The sequence below is a fragment of the Motacilla alba genome, chromosome 2, assembly GCF_015832195.1.
Source record: "Motacilla alba alba isolate MOTALB_02 chromosome 2, Motacilla_alba_V1.0_pri, whole genome shotgun sequence".
Taxonomy (NCBI): domain Eukaryota; kingdom Metazoa; phylum Chordata; class Aves; order Passeriformes; family Motacillidae; genus Motacilla; species Motacilla alba.
In genome coordinates, this window is record NC_052017.1 from 104641482 (window position 1) to 104658760 (window position 17279).

General features: G+C 40.4%; 1 protein-coding gene across 2 annotated transcripts in view; it reads right to left on the minus strand.

The window, feature by feature from the left end:
- The window catches only part of ABHD3 (abhydrolase domain containing 3, phospholipase), a 28199-nt gene extending 11847 nt beyond the window's left edge, over positions 1–16352 (minus strand). The window contains exons 1-8 of one of the 2 annotated variants that reach the window (XM_038127838.1): positions 15808–16352; positions 14102–14265; positions 11270–11452; positions 9521–9566; positions 6587–6699; positions 3009–3182; positions 2330–2378; positions 2080–2245 (exon numbers count right to left, since the gene is read on the minus strand). In XM_038127838.1, coding sequence (XP_037983766.1) covers positions 2080–2245; positions 2330–2378; positions 3009–3182; positions 6587–6699; positions 9521–9566; positions 11270–11452; positions 14102–14265; positions 15808–15954 — 1042 coding nt within the window. In that variant the 5' untranslated portion in view covers positions 15955–16352. The remainder of the gene's footprint in view (positions 1–2079; positions 2246–2329; positions 2379–3008; positions 3183–6586; positions 6700–9520; positions 9567–11269; positions 11453–14101; positions 14266–15807) is intronic. The other variant, XM_038127837.1, reaches the window with a different exon arrangement.
- Positions 16353–17279: the final 927 nt, after the last annotated feature.

The following is a 17279-nucleotide window of genomic DNA, read 5'->3' on the forward strand; positions in this document are numbered from 1 at the left end:
GTGTTCAGATTGAATGTCATAGGGTCAGATCAACAGCTGGCTCTTGAGAGCTGGAGATAAAAAGGGGATGGAGTATTTGCAGTGATTTTTATCTAGGTAACAAATGTCCCAGTCCTAGTCCCAGTCATAATGGGCTGGGAAAGGTTAAGAAATTTTTCAGGAACTGAGGCACACTGACTGGTTTACTGCTCTTGTCACTATGCTAACTAGGTAGACCCTGCCACAGTTATTACTTAACTTTAGACAGAAACCACAAACTAAGCTAGTGCTAAACAAAGAGGTGAAACCATTGTTCCCTCTCTCAGATACTCTGTGAAAGAAACATGGCACAACTCCCTGCAGTACAATGGGGAAAGTCATCTCCAGGGTCCTAAGACCTATAAAAATTACCTTCAGAATCATTAACCAGATTTTATATTTGGACATCAATTTTAGGGTCACAGCCCATTCATTCTTATTTTCAGGCCATCATAAGCTTATAAGAGAACAAGCAACTGTCTGATTTCAAGGAAAAAAAATCCCACAGAGAAAATAAATACAAAGGGACTAACTCTGTTTCAGAAAGCCTTTAAACTGCAAATTTTTAAAGATGCATACAGTACTCTACGATAATATTGCTATGTTTACCCAGACCTTATTTTTTTTTTTTTTAAGCCTCTGTTTTGGCTAATGTAAGAGATAGGTAGTTTGGCTAATCTGGAGTCACCTTTTTTTCCCTTCATATTAGGTGTCTGTCACCTCTTTACATTGGTCATGCAAAGCATGGATGCTTTTTGTTCTGGAGAAGAAGAAATCAGACTTTTTCTAGTGCAATCTACTGGAGCGACCCTTTTCATGTCTCTAACATTTGTCTCTAACTGGTCTTCAAACTATAAACCGTAACATGTGTGCATATTTTTGCATGTGTTGTACATCTGCACACAGATAAACAGTACACACAAAGAGTCTCTTCCAATTCTTTCATTTCTGCTTGTTGTTCTGATCTGTTTGCCTGCTCACTTTGGTTTCATGACTCATTCTACAATGATCTCACTTCACTTGTGGTGGCAGAAGAAAACTTCCCTGAAATAAATCAGCTGTATAAACTACATTTTTAAAGGTGTCAGGTGCTCATTGCTGAAGACTGTTGCCTTAACCAGCTGTTTATTTTAGTGGTTTTCTTCTACATTTTTTCTTCTACATTCTTACATTTTGTTCTCCTTCTCTTCTCAGAAGTTATAACCAATACACAGACCACAGGAACAAGCATATATTTTCAGAATAGTTAGTAACATGGTTTTGATCTTTAGAGGAAAAGAAAAATGTTCATAATGACCATGTGTTTGGCATGAAACAGAAAGAAAATGGAAAATGGAAAATGGTTACCTAGCTGATATTGATGGTTCTTATTCATTTCAACCTGGCTCCTTCTAGGAGCTCACCTTGTGTGTATCTTTTTCCTTACCCTAGATTTTGGCCTACATGATTAGATGTAACTAATCTAACTTAGTTGGTTTTTTTTTACTTTTAATTTACAAGCATGGGAGGTGACACTGAGATCAACAGATGAGGATTTCATATAATCTCAAACATAAGCAACTCCCACACGTTCTTTGTAGGGACTCAAAGAATGGCAATAAAAAAACCCACTTGTTTACAGTTTGAATTCTGATTGTCTACATCCAGACATAATGACATCAGAATCCAAGTTCCTTTTCTATGGGTTCTCTTCATACTTGGTGAACAGAAACAGGTGCTTCTGAGAGGGCACTACATCTGGTATCTTCCTTACAGTGAGAAAACTCACACCTTAAATGTGCCTATTTCTTTCTTTTGACTGTAAAAACTCCACTAATGACCAATGAGGCCACCCCATACACTTCTGCATTCTGTACTAATCAAGTCTCTCCATCATCATCTGTTTTATATGTGTCTTAAACTTAACTGCAAGACTGAGCCCTCCATGGAAGTTTTGGTCCTATGTGCAAGTAACATTTAAATACACTTCTACGCATAGGTCTGAGTTTATTCTCAAACCTATGTGGTTTGTCTTAATGACTGCATATACAGATAAATATATTTTAAAAAGCCTAAACTTACCATGACCTGGTGAGAAAACATCATCCACAGAGTTTAGACATAAGACTGGAATTCCTACTGACTTCAGCTTGCGACATGGGCTAGCATCTTCATAGTAATCATCAATTGAACGGTAGCCAAACATGACTGAAGTGAACTGCTTATCAAATTCTCTAATAGTTCTAGCCTGAAGTACAGAATTCAAATAGGGAACTATGTCAGCATTTGGAAAACAGCATCCAGCTCAAGTAGAAGTAACATTTTCACATACCTTCATCACAAGATCCATATCAAATAATTTCTCCAACATTTGCCGATGCCTGAAAAGAAGAATATAAAAATTGGAGGGCTTCTATTTTTGTTATTTAAACAAACAAAGTTCTCTTTACAGCAGAGAACTATTTATAGAAGTAACTGTCTAACATGCTTGGTTTTAATTTTCTCTCATATCAAAAATCTGGAATACAAGAGCAGAATAGTTGTTCTCCATATGTAGGTACATCCAGCAACATGGTAAAAATCTGCATAAGCCATAAGAAAGATGACAAAGAGAACTTAATAGTTGGGAATACAAAATACACCCTGGTTTTATAAAGCCAATGATGAACTAGGCCTTTCTGTGCTTTTGCAGCCAACACCAACTTAAAACAATTATTATATATGCAAATCTACTCAAAGTCAATATGTGCAAGTCTAAAATTTTTTTAAATCCATTTACTTCATCTATAGATACAGAAGTAAATTGGGCTTGTTGTAAGTCCCTTGAGCAGCATATAAATTTAGTCACATTGATGACAAACTTTCTTGAAAACATCTTTTTGATTTCAAAATTTACCAAGTAATACACAAAGAACAACTAGAGTTCTTACAGCATTCATTATTTTTATACCTGCTATCCATCTCATTTTAAAATCCTTCCACCTTGCTAAATAGTTCAGAAGGCAACTCACCTGCTGATAGAGGATTGTAGACAAGTGGTCAAGTAATAGTTGAAAAGAAGCCAGTTCAGTGGCTTCTCCAGAGATTCTATAGATTCAAAAACATTCCAACCCGCAGAGAAAATTGCAGCTGCCATTAAAGGAGTGTCTCTGCCAGTTTTTCCCAGGTAATTTAAAAGAAGCATGCTACAAATGAAAAACAGAAATATAAATACTATCAAACTGCTTGCTTCAATTTAGAGTAAATGTAACAGCCATGTTTTTGTCTGTTTTTCAGTCGTTTCTTGTATGAGTCCTACAGTTGTGCCTAGTACACCTAGAAGGTAGTCACCTAATCAACATATGACTCATGAAGTTTACTTTCTCCACTATCAGAGAGGAACAGGGTGCACTGTGTAGGGTGTGAGTAGGAGTGCATTTAGAAATAGGAATGTACTAGTCTTACTTAAATCACTAAAGGGAGGGAAAAGTCAAATGGAACAAGTATTCCCAAGTGTTAGTAACTTTTACCATCTTACAAGATCCTGGTCTTCCTGATGAGAATAAATCTGATCAGCGTGCCTGACAAATGCAAGCTGCCCCTGGCACACCTGCCTCACTATGAAGAAGTCTCCTGAGATTAAGGTAGTGCCATTACCTCACCTCACACAGGTGAAAGAACAGAACTCTTCTTTAACACAAAATATGTGAAGTCTTGGATGAGGAAAAAAAATAGAGAAGCAAAATTATGACCCAAATAAATGGTTCAGGTCTTGTCTTTCTGACCAGTTGCAACTTACAGTCTCTACTGCTAATGGACATTTGAGTTGAAAATGGGGGAAGTTCACAAGTATCTACCCTTCAAATGTAGAAAAAATAAAACAGCATGAAGAGAGTAAAAAATACTGGTGGAAAAGCTCTAAGTCTTACTTTACTGCCTGAGACCATAAAGTTTACAACAAGCATTTTAATTACAAATCTTCAACACAAACAACTGCAGTTGATTAGTAACATTAAGATAGCTCCCTGGATTGCTGCTCTCTGTACCTTGGCTCTACTGTACTTCAGGAGACAGCAACCTTTAGCAAAGACATTACGAACCAGCCTTCCATCACAGAGACTTTATCCCTCTGCACTACCTACCACATCATAGGATGGCAGTCCAACAAACCAACCAAAAATAAGTTGCAGTTGCAGAAGAAGCACTTTTCTAACAGAATTCACAGAGAATATGTGGTAGAGAGAAGGTGTAGGAATTTTTATGTTACAAAATGAAGTCCCTTTCCACAGTAATACCTACAGAAGATAGTAGAACAGGTGGTCTTTCATTTACATTTATATATGTCTGAAGTGAGCATCTATTTTAATTCTTAACTGGGCAAATCTGTCTTATATAGATTATCTGACTATTCAGAAAATTCTGAAAAGCAATAGATGATAAAAAATTCCTGTAAGCTTAAGACAAGTGGATGATTTTTGCAGTATGTCCCTGATGAGATCTTTGCTGCTGCCTAATTTTAAACAAGCAATGCTCCAAATAATTTTGAAGCAAGGAAACAGTTCTCATGTGGATGATTATAGACTATTCCAATGTTCTGTCCAATTAAGCATATGCTTTCCAGTTTTGCTTCAGGATTTTAAAAACGTATTGGAGGGGGAAGGTGGAACACCTTGCCTAAAATTGCCCAGTGATGCTGGTTACATATAAGGTAGACAACACAGATTCCCTGTGCCATTGTAACAGACTTTGCCAGTATTTTGGATAAGCCAAGGATAGAAATGACACTAAAGGCTGGTGTGGCCCTTTGTACCAATCTCAGAACTGCCAGCTTCTACCACACCTTCCGCCCTTCATAATTGCCAGGCACAGGGAATTGTTGCCATTAACTGCCACAGCAAAGCACAAACAGACCAGATTCCTGGAGAGTGTTGAGTACGATATTTTGATATACAATCAAGGACTTAAATAGGAAAAAATATTCTATGGATCTGCTCTTCATATGTAAGGAAGAACTGGTCAGGTAGAGAAGATGCAGAACAGTTTTGGCCACTGAGATTATTTGATGGTGGATTTTTAAGATGAGAAGTAAGTGGGTAAGATAAGCAGCAGAATTATAATACTGGAGAGAGTTGGCTTTCATTTACCCAGGGATCTGGTTGGCAAGATCTTACATTAGATAGCCCTGAAAAGCAAAGGGGACTTTAAGGACAACCAAACATAAAGCAGAAGTGTGATACATTCTGATAGGCAGGAAGTTGAGCAACAGTAGCAGAAGACCACATGGAGGAAAAAACCCTTCTGACCAATTTCAAGGAGGAAGTATCCTTAAGGTGGAAGACAGGTCATCTACCTGGGAAAACAGTCATTGCCCAAGCATGCAGGGATGCAGTTAGGAAAACTGAAGTTCAGCTGGAGCTGGAACAAGCAAGGGATGTAAAAGACAACAAGGGAAAGGTTTCTGCAGCAAGAACGGCTTCTGTAAGTCTTTTGGTACAAAAGATGACTCAGAACAAACAACATTCTCTTCTTTCCCCTCATCAGTGAAGCCAGTCATCTCTTCATAGAATGCAATCAGATCACCTTGGCATGTTTTGTCCTTGAGGAAAACAGTCACCATTATTCCCCATATGCCTGGAATTAGCTCCCAGAGGATCCTCTCAAAGAACTGAAGTTAGGCTGAGCAACCTTTTTCCCTCCTGGGACCACCATTCAACAGAACAAGGAACCTAGTGACTAAAGATTTGCAAAAAAAGCAAAAAATACTAGTCTTGAACAAATATGTATTTATCTCAAAGCTCCTACAATTCATTGATAGCTTAATGTCAATATATAGTAATATATAGTAATATCAATATATATGGGCTGTATCTGCCCATCCCCCACGAAATTTATCAGAGAAAAGGGAAGTTACCACTGTGTCTGCAGTATTCCTAAGGAAAACTCTTCTGCTACAATTTTTGTTGAAGAGGCTGCTGGAATATTTCTGCTAGCTTCTAGCAGTGGGGTTTTTTTTCCCTAAGAAACTGTGCTATCATTGTCTGTTCTCACTGTGCTTTCTGGAGAGAAGCCAGGACACAGCAAGTCTTAATACCACATGCTCTACCAATCCATATCAGTTTGAACAATACTACTTCTTGCTTCTGAGCCAGACAGAGCAGATATCCACACCTCTTCCAGCCTAACCTACCCCCACACTGCAGAACACAGAGTGAAGACAAATCTTACTGACAGAGATTGCTATGAAACATGGTGTGTTAGCTCAAGATCCTATTGTATATCCCCCTGTTCTGAAGACAGCCTCCATAGTTTCCGAAGATTGTATTGCCTACCTGTTTGGCTGTCAATCTGCGTGTCATTGTTTCCTGTCTTTCTCCATCCCCCCCTCCCCCAGTTTTTAAATGTTAGCCAATTTCAACCTTCCCTGACACAAAGGTAAAAGCCTCAAAGATACAAAGTTGCTAAAAGTCTTCTGCATATTAACTGTTGGAGGGAAACCCAACTTGCTTGCAGGTCAGTAAGCAATGCAAGTATTCCAGAGTAATAATTTACAATCAGGCTACACCAGTCTTACGATCACAGTTAAGCTGAGACTTGTGTTACACAACCTTACCCTCCCATAGAAACACCTGCTGCCATAAATGGAGCTGAGGGGTGCAAGCTGTGCACATGATGAATAACAGTCTCTAAATCCTCTGTGTTAGCTGCACAGTAAGTCCTTGGTGTCTGTAAGGAGTCAAGAGGGAAAAAAAAATGCCATCATAAGCTTTTGTATTATCCTTTAAGGACAAAGCAAACTGAACAGTGGATCATTATATAAGAAGATAAATTTAGCATTTATTGTGAAGCTTCGCTAAATGGCAAATAGAAATGCAGAACGTTTCACAAGGAGGTGAAGGAAGGAGTTATAACTTGTTATCATTACAAAATAAAAGCAGTGACAGGTATCTTCCGTATCTGCAACCTCCAGGTCATTAGACAAAATCTGAAGAGAGAACAGTGTGCTAAACTAGACAGAACTAGATCAGAACTAGATAGACACTGATATTTTTAAAATATCCCAAGGAAAAGGAAACATAAAGGCTGTAGTTTACAGAAAAGGAAGTTATAACAACAATTTTACTATATTCACCCACATTCAAATGCAAAAGAAAGCACTAGATTTCAAGTTGTGTCAGCCAGCATTTGAAAACTAACCCATATTTGGATTTTACATAAAACACAACAAAATAAACAGATAAATAAATTCCCCAGTGTGGTTTACCCAATTTAGCAAAGTATTCTATTAACTAAAGCAATGAAACATATATTATCCATTCTTTATCCATCATTAGTGTCTCTTTAAATCCTGAATTGAGACTTGGAATGACTTCTGCTGGCACCAGGTCGGGTAACCCCTTAGGTAAGATTTGGTTAACCACTTCCCTGCTTTTGAGTGAGAAGCACAACTTTTGAGCCTCCCCTGCCCAGACACCTGGAACAGTCCAACCTGAGGGACTATCTAGAGCAGTATGAGGGAGACAAGTCCATTTAGGCACCATAAGAATCAGTGACATGAGTCTTTTTCTAATGGTGTTGTCCAGACCTCATCTACAGAGAAATAAAGTTTTTAACTTTAGAGCTGCTAGGAGCATGTTAGTGACCTGAGCTTAACTATAGGTACTGAATGAACTGCCAAAATTCAGTGAAACATTAAAACTAAATATAGAAATACATAACTATGAGTTGATGGAACTTTTCTGTTGCCTGAAGCAATGATGGATTTCAAGGGTGTTTTTTAAATTGCTTTCAGTTAAACTGCCTGGCTATTTGTGGGTGATTTTAACAACACTAATTACTTAGAACAGATTTAACAAGAATATTGAAATGTTGACATCAAAGATGAGGAAATGGAAAGAAAAGCTATATCTAGATAATTAAAACTGAAGACATTTTTAATTTCCATTTATGTTGCATTTCCACTTCTCATCCACATTAATCACTCTTCACTGTTTAACATCCTATTAATTATAAACAGTGTGAATATGTTTTATTTTAATTAAATTGTCAATCTTACATGGAAAAATAAATTATTTTTGGTAACTAGGATCTAATGCATTCTAAGTGAAAGTGTATTTGATTGAAGTTTATAAAACTAAAGATATATCATCAATTTTAAATTCAGGTAATTCCAGATAGTTTAATGTTTAGCTATGTACACTTTGTATGAAGATATTTTAAAACACCATCTTAGCTCACAGTGGCTGTGGTCAATATGATATTTGATTATTTCAGAGCAATAATTCACAATAGCTTTCAATAATCAATGAGTACAGTATTCTTTAAGTAACTATTATTTGCTGCAAATTTGAATCTATCTTTAAAGTGACTAGAAAAAGAACTGCTTACATAACTAATTTCTACTGTGGTGCTTAACTATGCTTCAGACTCATTAAGTAGGGATTTTATACTAAAATGTTGAAACCTCTTTGCAGAAAATGTGATAATTTTAGCTAGTTTGCCGCACCACAAGAACTTATAAAGCTTAAAGATGTAAATCCGATTACAGTAAAATACACACAATGTATCGAAACAAGGGATCTTTTCTCCAAATGATTCAGAAATTCATCAATAAGGACTTTGTGTGTCACAAAACTGCTTTGTAGATCCATCTGCAAAAGTATGCAGAAAACTACTCTTAACATGGCAATATTTGCATTGAAATGCTTTATCTGATTATGGAAAAACATTCTGAGCTTTTTAAAGTTTAAAACCAGAGGATTAAAAAAATGCTAAACAATACCGAGTATTATGCACATTCATTCCAGCTGCAGAATTGTCTACAGAACGCATATGAAAAAACAAAGCTTATTCAGCAATATTTCATCATGCCTTGTCCCTAGCTGCAGAAAACATTTAGCTTCAAGATTTTTTCATCTGAGGAATGGCCATTTATTTCTAAGCAAACATGACTTGTCTGTCCTAAAAAAAATGTCCTCTGTAGCTGAGTTTGTGTCATGATTGCTGAGAAAAATACGAGAATGCATTTAACTTTCAGGACACGTATATGTATGTAAAGCTGGTTCATTAATTTACTAACATGTAGTATAGATCAATTTTGATGGCACACCTTTTTAACCATATCAAAAACATAGTTTAAACTGGGAAAGAAATTACAGTAGATTATATTTGGGTATGTATGTTAAAACAATGGGAGAAAATTGCAATGACTGAGCAGAGATGTGCACATTTTAGACACTGCACTATTTTTGGAAAGAAAATGTAAGGATTGTTCATTTTAGTGTTACAGATATTATTAATTGAATAATTTCCTAAAATGAAATGTTCAGAAAAAATTGTGTGTTGACCAGCTGACCCTCTAGGGTTTCAAAATAAAAAATTAATATTGGCACATGATTGATCTACCAGATGGCTGAATTATCTTCTCTGTATTTTCAACCCATGCTCTGAGTTTCTCTCATTTAAATCCAACTGTACAAATAGGCACAAATGATTTCATAATTACCACTTATAAGTGAGAGATGTTTATCTTAGAAGTCATCCTTACCAAAAGCTCCTCGCCAGCAATTCCCCGATTGTTAAAAACCACGCATCTAAAAATTGAGACAGTAAATTCAATTGTGCACATTGTTCATTTCACCAAAAGAGATAAACACACAAAAAAATGAAAATGCATAAAGAAAAATGAGCCCCTTCTATGAATAAGTTCAGCACATAAATATTTACAGACCTACAGATTCTAGAGGCTGACCTGTGATGAACAAGCTTTATACCAAAATGGAGTTTGCTGAGGTCAGTGGGACTATCAGAGCTCTGTGATTTGTCGAGGTCAGATTGCAGGGTGAGAACCCCAAGCTTTAGCTGAAGGTGGTACAGACATGTCCTGCCTGCACTCTGCAATGAGCTCTGACAGTGCAGGGCCCAGCCTAAAGCTGTGCTCTGAAAGAAGAACGTCAGAGATCCGTGTGTAGACATCTCCCAAAGCTACATAATTCTATTAAATTGGAATAAACGAGCCAAGTCAAAATGATAATGACAGCTGGATCTAAGTTGCAGGTTCTTGGGAATGTTTTTTTTTTTTCATCTGGTACAGCAGAAGTTTCTGGTCTCTCTGTTGGTGGGAGTCTCTGAATATTCTAGCAGTATTACCATGATTTAAGAATCCATACTTTCTCAATAAATATTACTTTTCTATTGCTCTTCTACCATCTCACTGAAATAATTTTATTAAATAATATAAATAGATGGGTTAAAAGCATGAAAGAATGTTTATTTTTATGTTATTTATCAAATGTTGCTATTTAAAAACAAAATTATAGCATTCTCTTGAAATCAGACCTAAAGCTCCACTGTTTAATATTGTACCTTCTTCCCTTAGGGGATGAAATGCAGATAAAACTTCCAGTTTAAAAATTAATAGTAACAAGTTGTTGATTTCAGGGCTTTCCTCTGATATTTTTTACTGCTAAGTTTTAAGGTGATTTAAAAAGTACTTTGAACAATTAAAGTGCTGCTTTACTTTCATAGTTTAGTAAGGTAGTTATCCAAATAGAGAAGAGATAGCCAAACACGTAGATAAAAGCCAATATATACATATTCAAAGAACTTACTGGAGTCAGCACCAGAAGCCAATCTGCAAAGACAAAATCTAATATTCCAAATACAGATCCTGGAACAATGACAACTTATTTTAATGCGCAACAGCATCAATATGGTTACATAAAGGAGTCTACTCATCAACTAATCCACTCATGTTACCCAAATCTGACCAGAAGCCTTAAGAATGAAACTAAATTACACAGTGACAATGAAGAGGTGACAGACCCCTCAAACGCCATCAGTAAGAGTAGGCTAGCTCTCCTTTCTGCACCCAGGAATTTGAGGATGCCGAATCAAGCAATTTTGGCATTCAGAAGCTGATCTCCTCCAAGGCCTCCTGCCAGCAACCCATCCACACAAGTCTTCCTGGAGCTGAATACGAACCCTTTCTCTAGAAAGTGTAACGGTTGACACCTAATATAATATGTTCACTTAAGAAGCAGCAGCAAAGCCCTATGCAGACTTAGCTGGCATTCACTGCAATCTCTGGGGCACATCTGTAGATATTAAAACAGCCCTTCCAAATGTACTGTCTATTATATAATTCCACTATGATTATTATTACTAATAACACTTTCTTACATAAACTACTGCATTCAGATCTCATTTGCCTTAGGAAAGCATCTGATACATATACATACTGATATTGGATCCTACCAGAAGCAGCAAAATGAATAGCAATGCAAAACAACAGTACCTATATCCCAGTGTTTCGCTTTGATGGATCATATGAAGAATGTAGGATTCCTTGCTTGTTCCTGTCAGGCCAGGCAGTAACAGGACGGTGGGTCTTGTGCTGGCATCCGGATAATATGAGCTGTCATTATTATCAAACCAATCCAACGAAATCTGTCCTCCATCTGCTGTTTTAATGAGCTCACTGAAAGGTACATTTTAAGACAACACTGATTAGATTGAAAAATACATACATGCTGTTAAGAGTGCTTGCAGTTTACAAATTAAGAGGTATGAATTCTGCATTTTTCATTATGTTTTAATACTCAAAGTGCCACCTGACTAAGCATGTCTGCATTCAGAAGGAGTTACACCTACAGCTGACAAGAGTTAGAACAGTCAATTTGCAGAGTAATTCCCGTTCAGTAAATGAAGACAGTAAATGAAGACATGGCCTTTCATAAATTGCTGCTGATGTACTGGAAGCTTGTAATTAATGTGATTTTTGGCACTGCCTTGAGTTTTATACAGGCATTTTTGTGTACTGCAGATTTCCTTTGAATCATCTAAGAATCTTTTGATAGCACACTGGGTAATGTGATAAACATTTTTCACTTTTTTTTTCCCCCTCTTCATCCAAAGAAGCAGAATGTATAACGGATTGTTATGTTTTAAACATGCAGAACACAGACACACACTACTGCATCTTTCACCCCATATCACTACAAACTGTGCTAGAATGCACTCTTATAGCATATATCTTAATAATGCAACAGATATTGTAATATCTCAGGAAGATATGCATGCATTAAACAATGACAAAAAAGTTTTGTTCTTTTTTTTAGAAACATACAAATCTTCCCACTTCCTGGAAATTTGAACAGTTAAAGTGCTACTTTACTTTCATAATTTAGAAAAGTAGCTATCCAAATAGAGAAGAGATAGCCAAACATGAAGATAAATGCTAATATATTCATATTTGAATGGTGTTTGAGGGAATTGGTGTGGAAACTGCTGAAATGTAAGCCCACCTGGCATTTGATTTTTCTTTTGAAATTCCTGGTAGGGACTATTGCAGATTTTAAAGGTGACCAGCCTCGTCAGACTCATTCGCTCAGCTTTGCCCTTTCTCAGTAATGGGAAGTAGATGCACTGCTAGTGAGTACTGCCAACACAATCTAAAATGGTGCAAAATAAGCACGGCTCCATGGAACTATGTTTCTTTTTTCTAAAAACCCTTGAAATGAAAGTGTACAAGAAGGACTAGAAGAAGTGGACATGGCCATACCACTGAAATGTTTCCTAGTTACTAAAACTAAGGGAAGCTGCTAAATGCTAAATCTATTCTACCGTGCAAGCAGAGCTGAAACAACTTGTGTTGCATCCAGGTTCCGGCGCATAAAAGTCCTTCTCCTTAGGTCTTGTGCCAAATGCCTCATTTGCCAGACTAAGTCTCATTTCTGTGTGAAAGAGATCAGCTGAGGACAAAAAATAAATATAAGGGATTTCCTCCCTCTTAGAATGAGGGAAATGTTGCCTCTTTAGGCATGCCTCTTGGGCATGAAAGAACACAACAAAAACTTCACATGTAAAAGTTACTCTGAAAATCCCAGAAGTTCTGTATATTCAAAACAAGGCTGAATGTGGCCGTGCTACGGTTAAGGTACAACGTGTTGGTCTAATGGGCAGATACAGTGACTGCATGACCTTTGCAAAATTATGGCATTTGAACACCAGAATATTTGATAAGCCAAGTAACTGTGCTGCCCTTCAGAGGGGCCTCAACAGGCTCCAGAAATGGGTTGACAGGAACTTCACAAAGTTCAGTGAGGGGAAATGCAAAGCCCTGGTCCTGGGAAGGAACAACCCCATGTACCAGGAGAGGCTGCCCATCTGGAAAACAGCCTGACAGAAAAGGACCCAAGGGTGCTCCTGGTGGACACCATGTTGAACACGAGCCAGTAATGTGCCTTTCCAGGAAAGATGGCCTAACGTCTGGAGGCTGTGGAGGCTCACAAGGACTATAGCCAGCAGACTGAGGGAGATGATCCTGCCCCACTATGGAGCAGTGGTGAGGCCATACCTGGAGTACTGAGTGCAGCTCTGGGCTCCCCAGTCCAAGGCAGACAGGAACATACTGGAGACAATCCAGCAAAGGACCACAAAGATGATGAACAAACTGGAGCCTATCTCCTATGAGGAAAGGCTGGGACAACTGGGACTTCTCAGCATGAAGAAAAGGCTCAGGGGGAACTTAGCAATGTGTTTACGTACCTGAAGGGAGGGTGCAAAGAGGATGGAGCCAGGCTCCTTTTCAGTGGTGCCCATTGACAGAATGGGCCCAGCCTGAAGCATGGGAGGTTCCCTCTGAATATCGGGAAACAAATTTTCAATGCAAGAGTGTGCCACTGAGCACTGGCACAATTTGCCCAGGGGTATTGTGCCGTCACTATCCTTATGGAAGTCCAAAAGCGATTTTGACATGACCTGGGGCAACTGGCTCTGTGTGACCCTCCTTGAGCAGGGCAGTTGGACTAGCTGACCTCCAGAAGTTTTTTAAGACCTCATCCACTGTGTAATCCTGTGAACATATAACCACATCAGTTCCTATATTGTCACCCAAATTTCAGTGCTACAAAACTCTGAGCTAAAATAGGGCCATTTGGGAACACTGACCTTTCAAACCTACTTCATATTGAATCCATGATTAAGATAGTTCCAAGTCTATGACAAAGTTGTAAAGATGGGCATAAAGCAAAAAAAAAACACCATTGAATAATGACAGTGGGTGTGACACAGAGTAAGAGAACAGCTGGATATCAAATCAATCACATTCCAGAATAAAGGCACTTACTTCCTGTACTGTACTTGGGGTCTAGATGTGATAAAGGGGCGAAGGAGTGTCTGTACCCGACCTTCCCAGCACCAAATCGTGGGATAGTAAGTTTCTGTCACAACAGGGCAATATTCCTCAAGAAAGCGGCAGAAACGGTCATTGCTTGCCACCAGCTGGGGTTTCTAGGAAAAGAGACTACGGTCAGACATGCACATTATTCTAAAACAATTAAAAAACAAATAAATAAAGAAATAAAGCTTATTTAAATCCTCTCTCAGTGAACTAATTTATTTCATATAATCATTTGCAATGCTCTTACCTTTAATGGTACAGAGAGAAGTAAATGAAAACCAAACAAAATGCCAAAATGCCCAAGTGAAAAGTTAAACTCATTAAGCATAATGGATTCCTTACCTATTTCTAATAACATACTGATCTATCTCTAATTTTACCAGCATTGTGTCTTCACTTTTGTCTTCACTGACAAATTAAAATTGTTTCTTAGTAAACAAGATTTTACCAAGTCCATTTTCTTGGACCACACAAAAATGACATTTCATTCATGCATGCACTTTGACCGCAGTACCTTTTTTAACCTGGTAGGACTCTTCACCTCCCATCTCATTCTACAGTACACAAGTGCATTGGTTCCTCCTATCTAATAATGCTCTGCATGCAGACAATTTGCTTAGAGTTTCCATTTGTTTACCAATTAACATGGAAAAGTCTCTGTATTCCAAACATCTCAGGTTTTACCAACCATATTTTTATACTTCTCAGTCATAATGACTCCTCGACATGCGAGCATTAATAGGACAATAACACACGCTTTGAGGAATACCAGTCCACATCAACAGCTGTAATGGCACATATTCCCTTCGTTTTTCTCCTCTCACCAAAATCAAGTACTCTCTTCTCTGTGAAGAGGAAGGCTATGTTCCCAGCGGTTCTCTGAAGGACTGTGGCAACACTCAGGTCCTCGACGGTCAAAACCCTTTTGATATGCGTATTTTCAATTGATTACGCATTCAACGAGGCGCTCTCACCAGGGGGCCACTTCAGATCTCGTCAGGCTCCCTGTATCCAAGTAATTTGCGATTGCCTAATTCATCGGTAAAACTACTGCTGATGAGGAGATGCCCAAGAGTGCTCCAGCCCCCAAAACGCTGCCATGGTGCCTCCAGAGGTACTTTGGATGGTACCGACGGGGACACAAGGGCAGCGAAACTATCACTTGCCCTGCTAGCGAACCAAGTAGGTCGGGTTTGTGTTGGGGAGGGCAGTCTCCTAACCTCCCTTTCCAAACCATGGCACCCTGCCAAGCTCTCCAACTGGTACAACTGCATCTTGGGGACTGGCGAGACCGGAGCCCCTTCCCTTCCCAGACGGAGCAGGACCAGGGCACCCCTCCCTCATCGCAGGCCGGCGGCCTCCGGGGGTCACCGGCGGCCCCTGCGGAAGCCGCAGCCGCTGCGGGCGGGGAGGCTGCAATGCCGGGCCCGTGCGGGGCTCGAGAGGGGTTTCGGCCGGCCGGGACCCCGGGGCGGCAGCTCCAGGGGACGGACGAGGGATTTGCGGACAAGGCGGCCGCAGAGCCCTGCCCCCCCAGCCATTTCAGGACGCGATCCCCTCGCCTGCGGGCGGTGGGTCGCGGTGACCTTCGGGACTGTCCCCATCGGCGGGACACCTGCGGAGCCCGCCCGCCCCGCCGCCCTCCCGCTCACCTTGGCGATGCTGTTGAGGTAGTAGCAGGCGTAGGCGACACCGAAACCCAGTACCAGGGACAAGCCCACGCCGGAGCCGAAGAACCCCACGCGGACCTGGCTCTCCAGGTAGAGGGACAGCTCCCTGGTCAGCACCTGCCAGTCCATCGCACACGGGGGACGGCACGGCAGGACACCACACCCCGGCTGCCGCGGGCGAGCCCACCCCGGCGCCGAGGGAGGAGGAGGAGGAGGAGGGAAGGGAGAAGGAGGAGCTGGCGCCCGCCTCCCGCCGCCGCTGCCCGCGGCCCGCTCCGCGCTACGGCGCCGCCCCGGGACCGCCCCCGCCGCGGCCACCGGGGCCCGGGGCCGGCTTGGAGGGGCCGGGGCCGGGCTGGGTCGCAGCTTGCCCCGCGGGGAACGCGCTCCTGAGTCCGGCTCGTCCGCGGCATCGGCCGCCCCACGGCAGGTGACATCTCGGTGCTCCTTCGGTGTCACCTTGCCCCGTCGCTCTGCCGGGAGAGCAGGGAGGGCGTGCGGGGAGGAGATAGGAAAGGGACCCGTCCAAAACCGTCAGGAGCAGCTGATGCAGGCGTGTGGAAACTCAGTCACTGCCGGGCAGGGAAGAGGGAGCATGGGCTTCCAAATGCAGCAGTGGTTAATCAGCAATCTCTCTCCAAATATATTTTATAAGTGTGCTGCTGCTCTTCCACTTATCACTGCCGTTACGAGGCATTAGTGAAGACCAGAGAGAAGTAGAGGTATCTCCAATTCCCAAGAGAATTTCGGCCAGCTTCCTTTTCAGCTGTATGGATTGTTGCTTGGAGGCCCTCGTGTTTGCTAACTCAGATGCTCCCCCCTTCAGCTTCATGAAAAGACGCACAGTATCTGCGTCTTTTCCTTGGCAAAATCCTAGGAGCACAGCTGATAACACGAAGATCCTGGAGCTGAGCATCTGCTATTTGAGATGCATCCAGGCACCACAGTACACAGAAGTACTTTCCCTCTCCTTATTTTATGGCCCAGCTCCATGAACTGCTGAGAGAAGACAGACGTTGCTCAGTGAGACTCTTCACTTCTTACCTTATCTGTGTTTTCTTGCTATATCCAAATTTCAAAATTTACAAAATAAAAAAAGAAGAAAAAAATGTAACTGCAGAAAAGATTTGGCCTTTTTCACTTGCTCCTCCTAATTAAGACAGAGCTTACCAGAGAGATTCTGCTTTGATGTAAAGCATCTTGGTCCAAAATGTTCTTGCTCACCATGGAAAGACTAATAAGAGTTTCCTGCAGAGATCTGAAGAAATTTTAAAATACTTGTTCTTCCTATAAAGTCAGCTGTCCAAAGTTGAAAAGAGTATGGGAATTGGTAAGCGGAGGCAGGGATAGTCTGGGGCTTGATTTTTTTCCCAGGGCTGTTACAGAAACAGGAAATCGAATGGGTGGAAACCTACTGTCATCAACGCTGCACTTCCTCTGCTCCTGGAGAATAG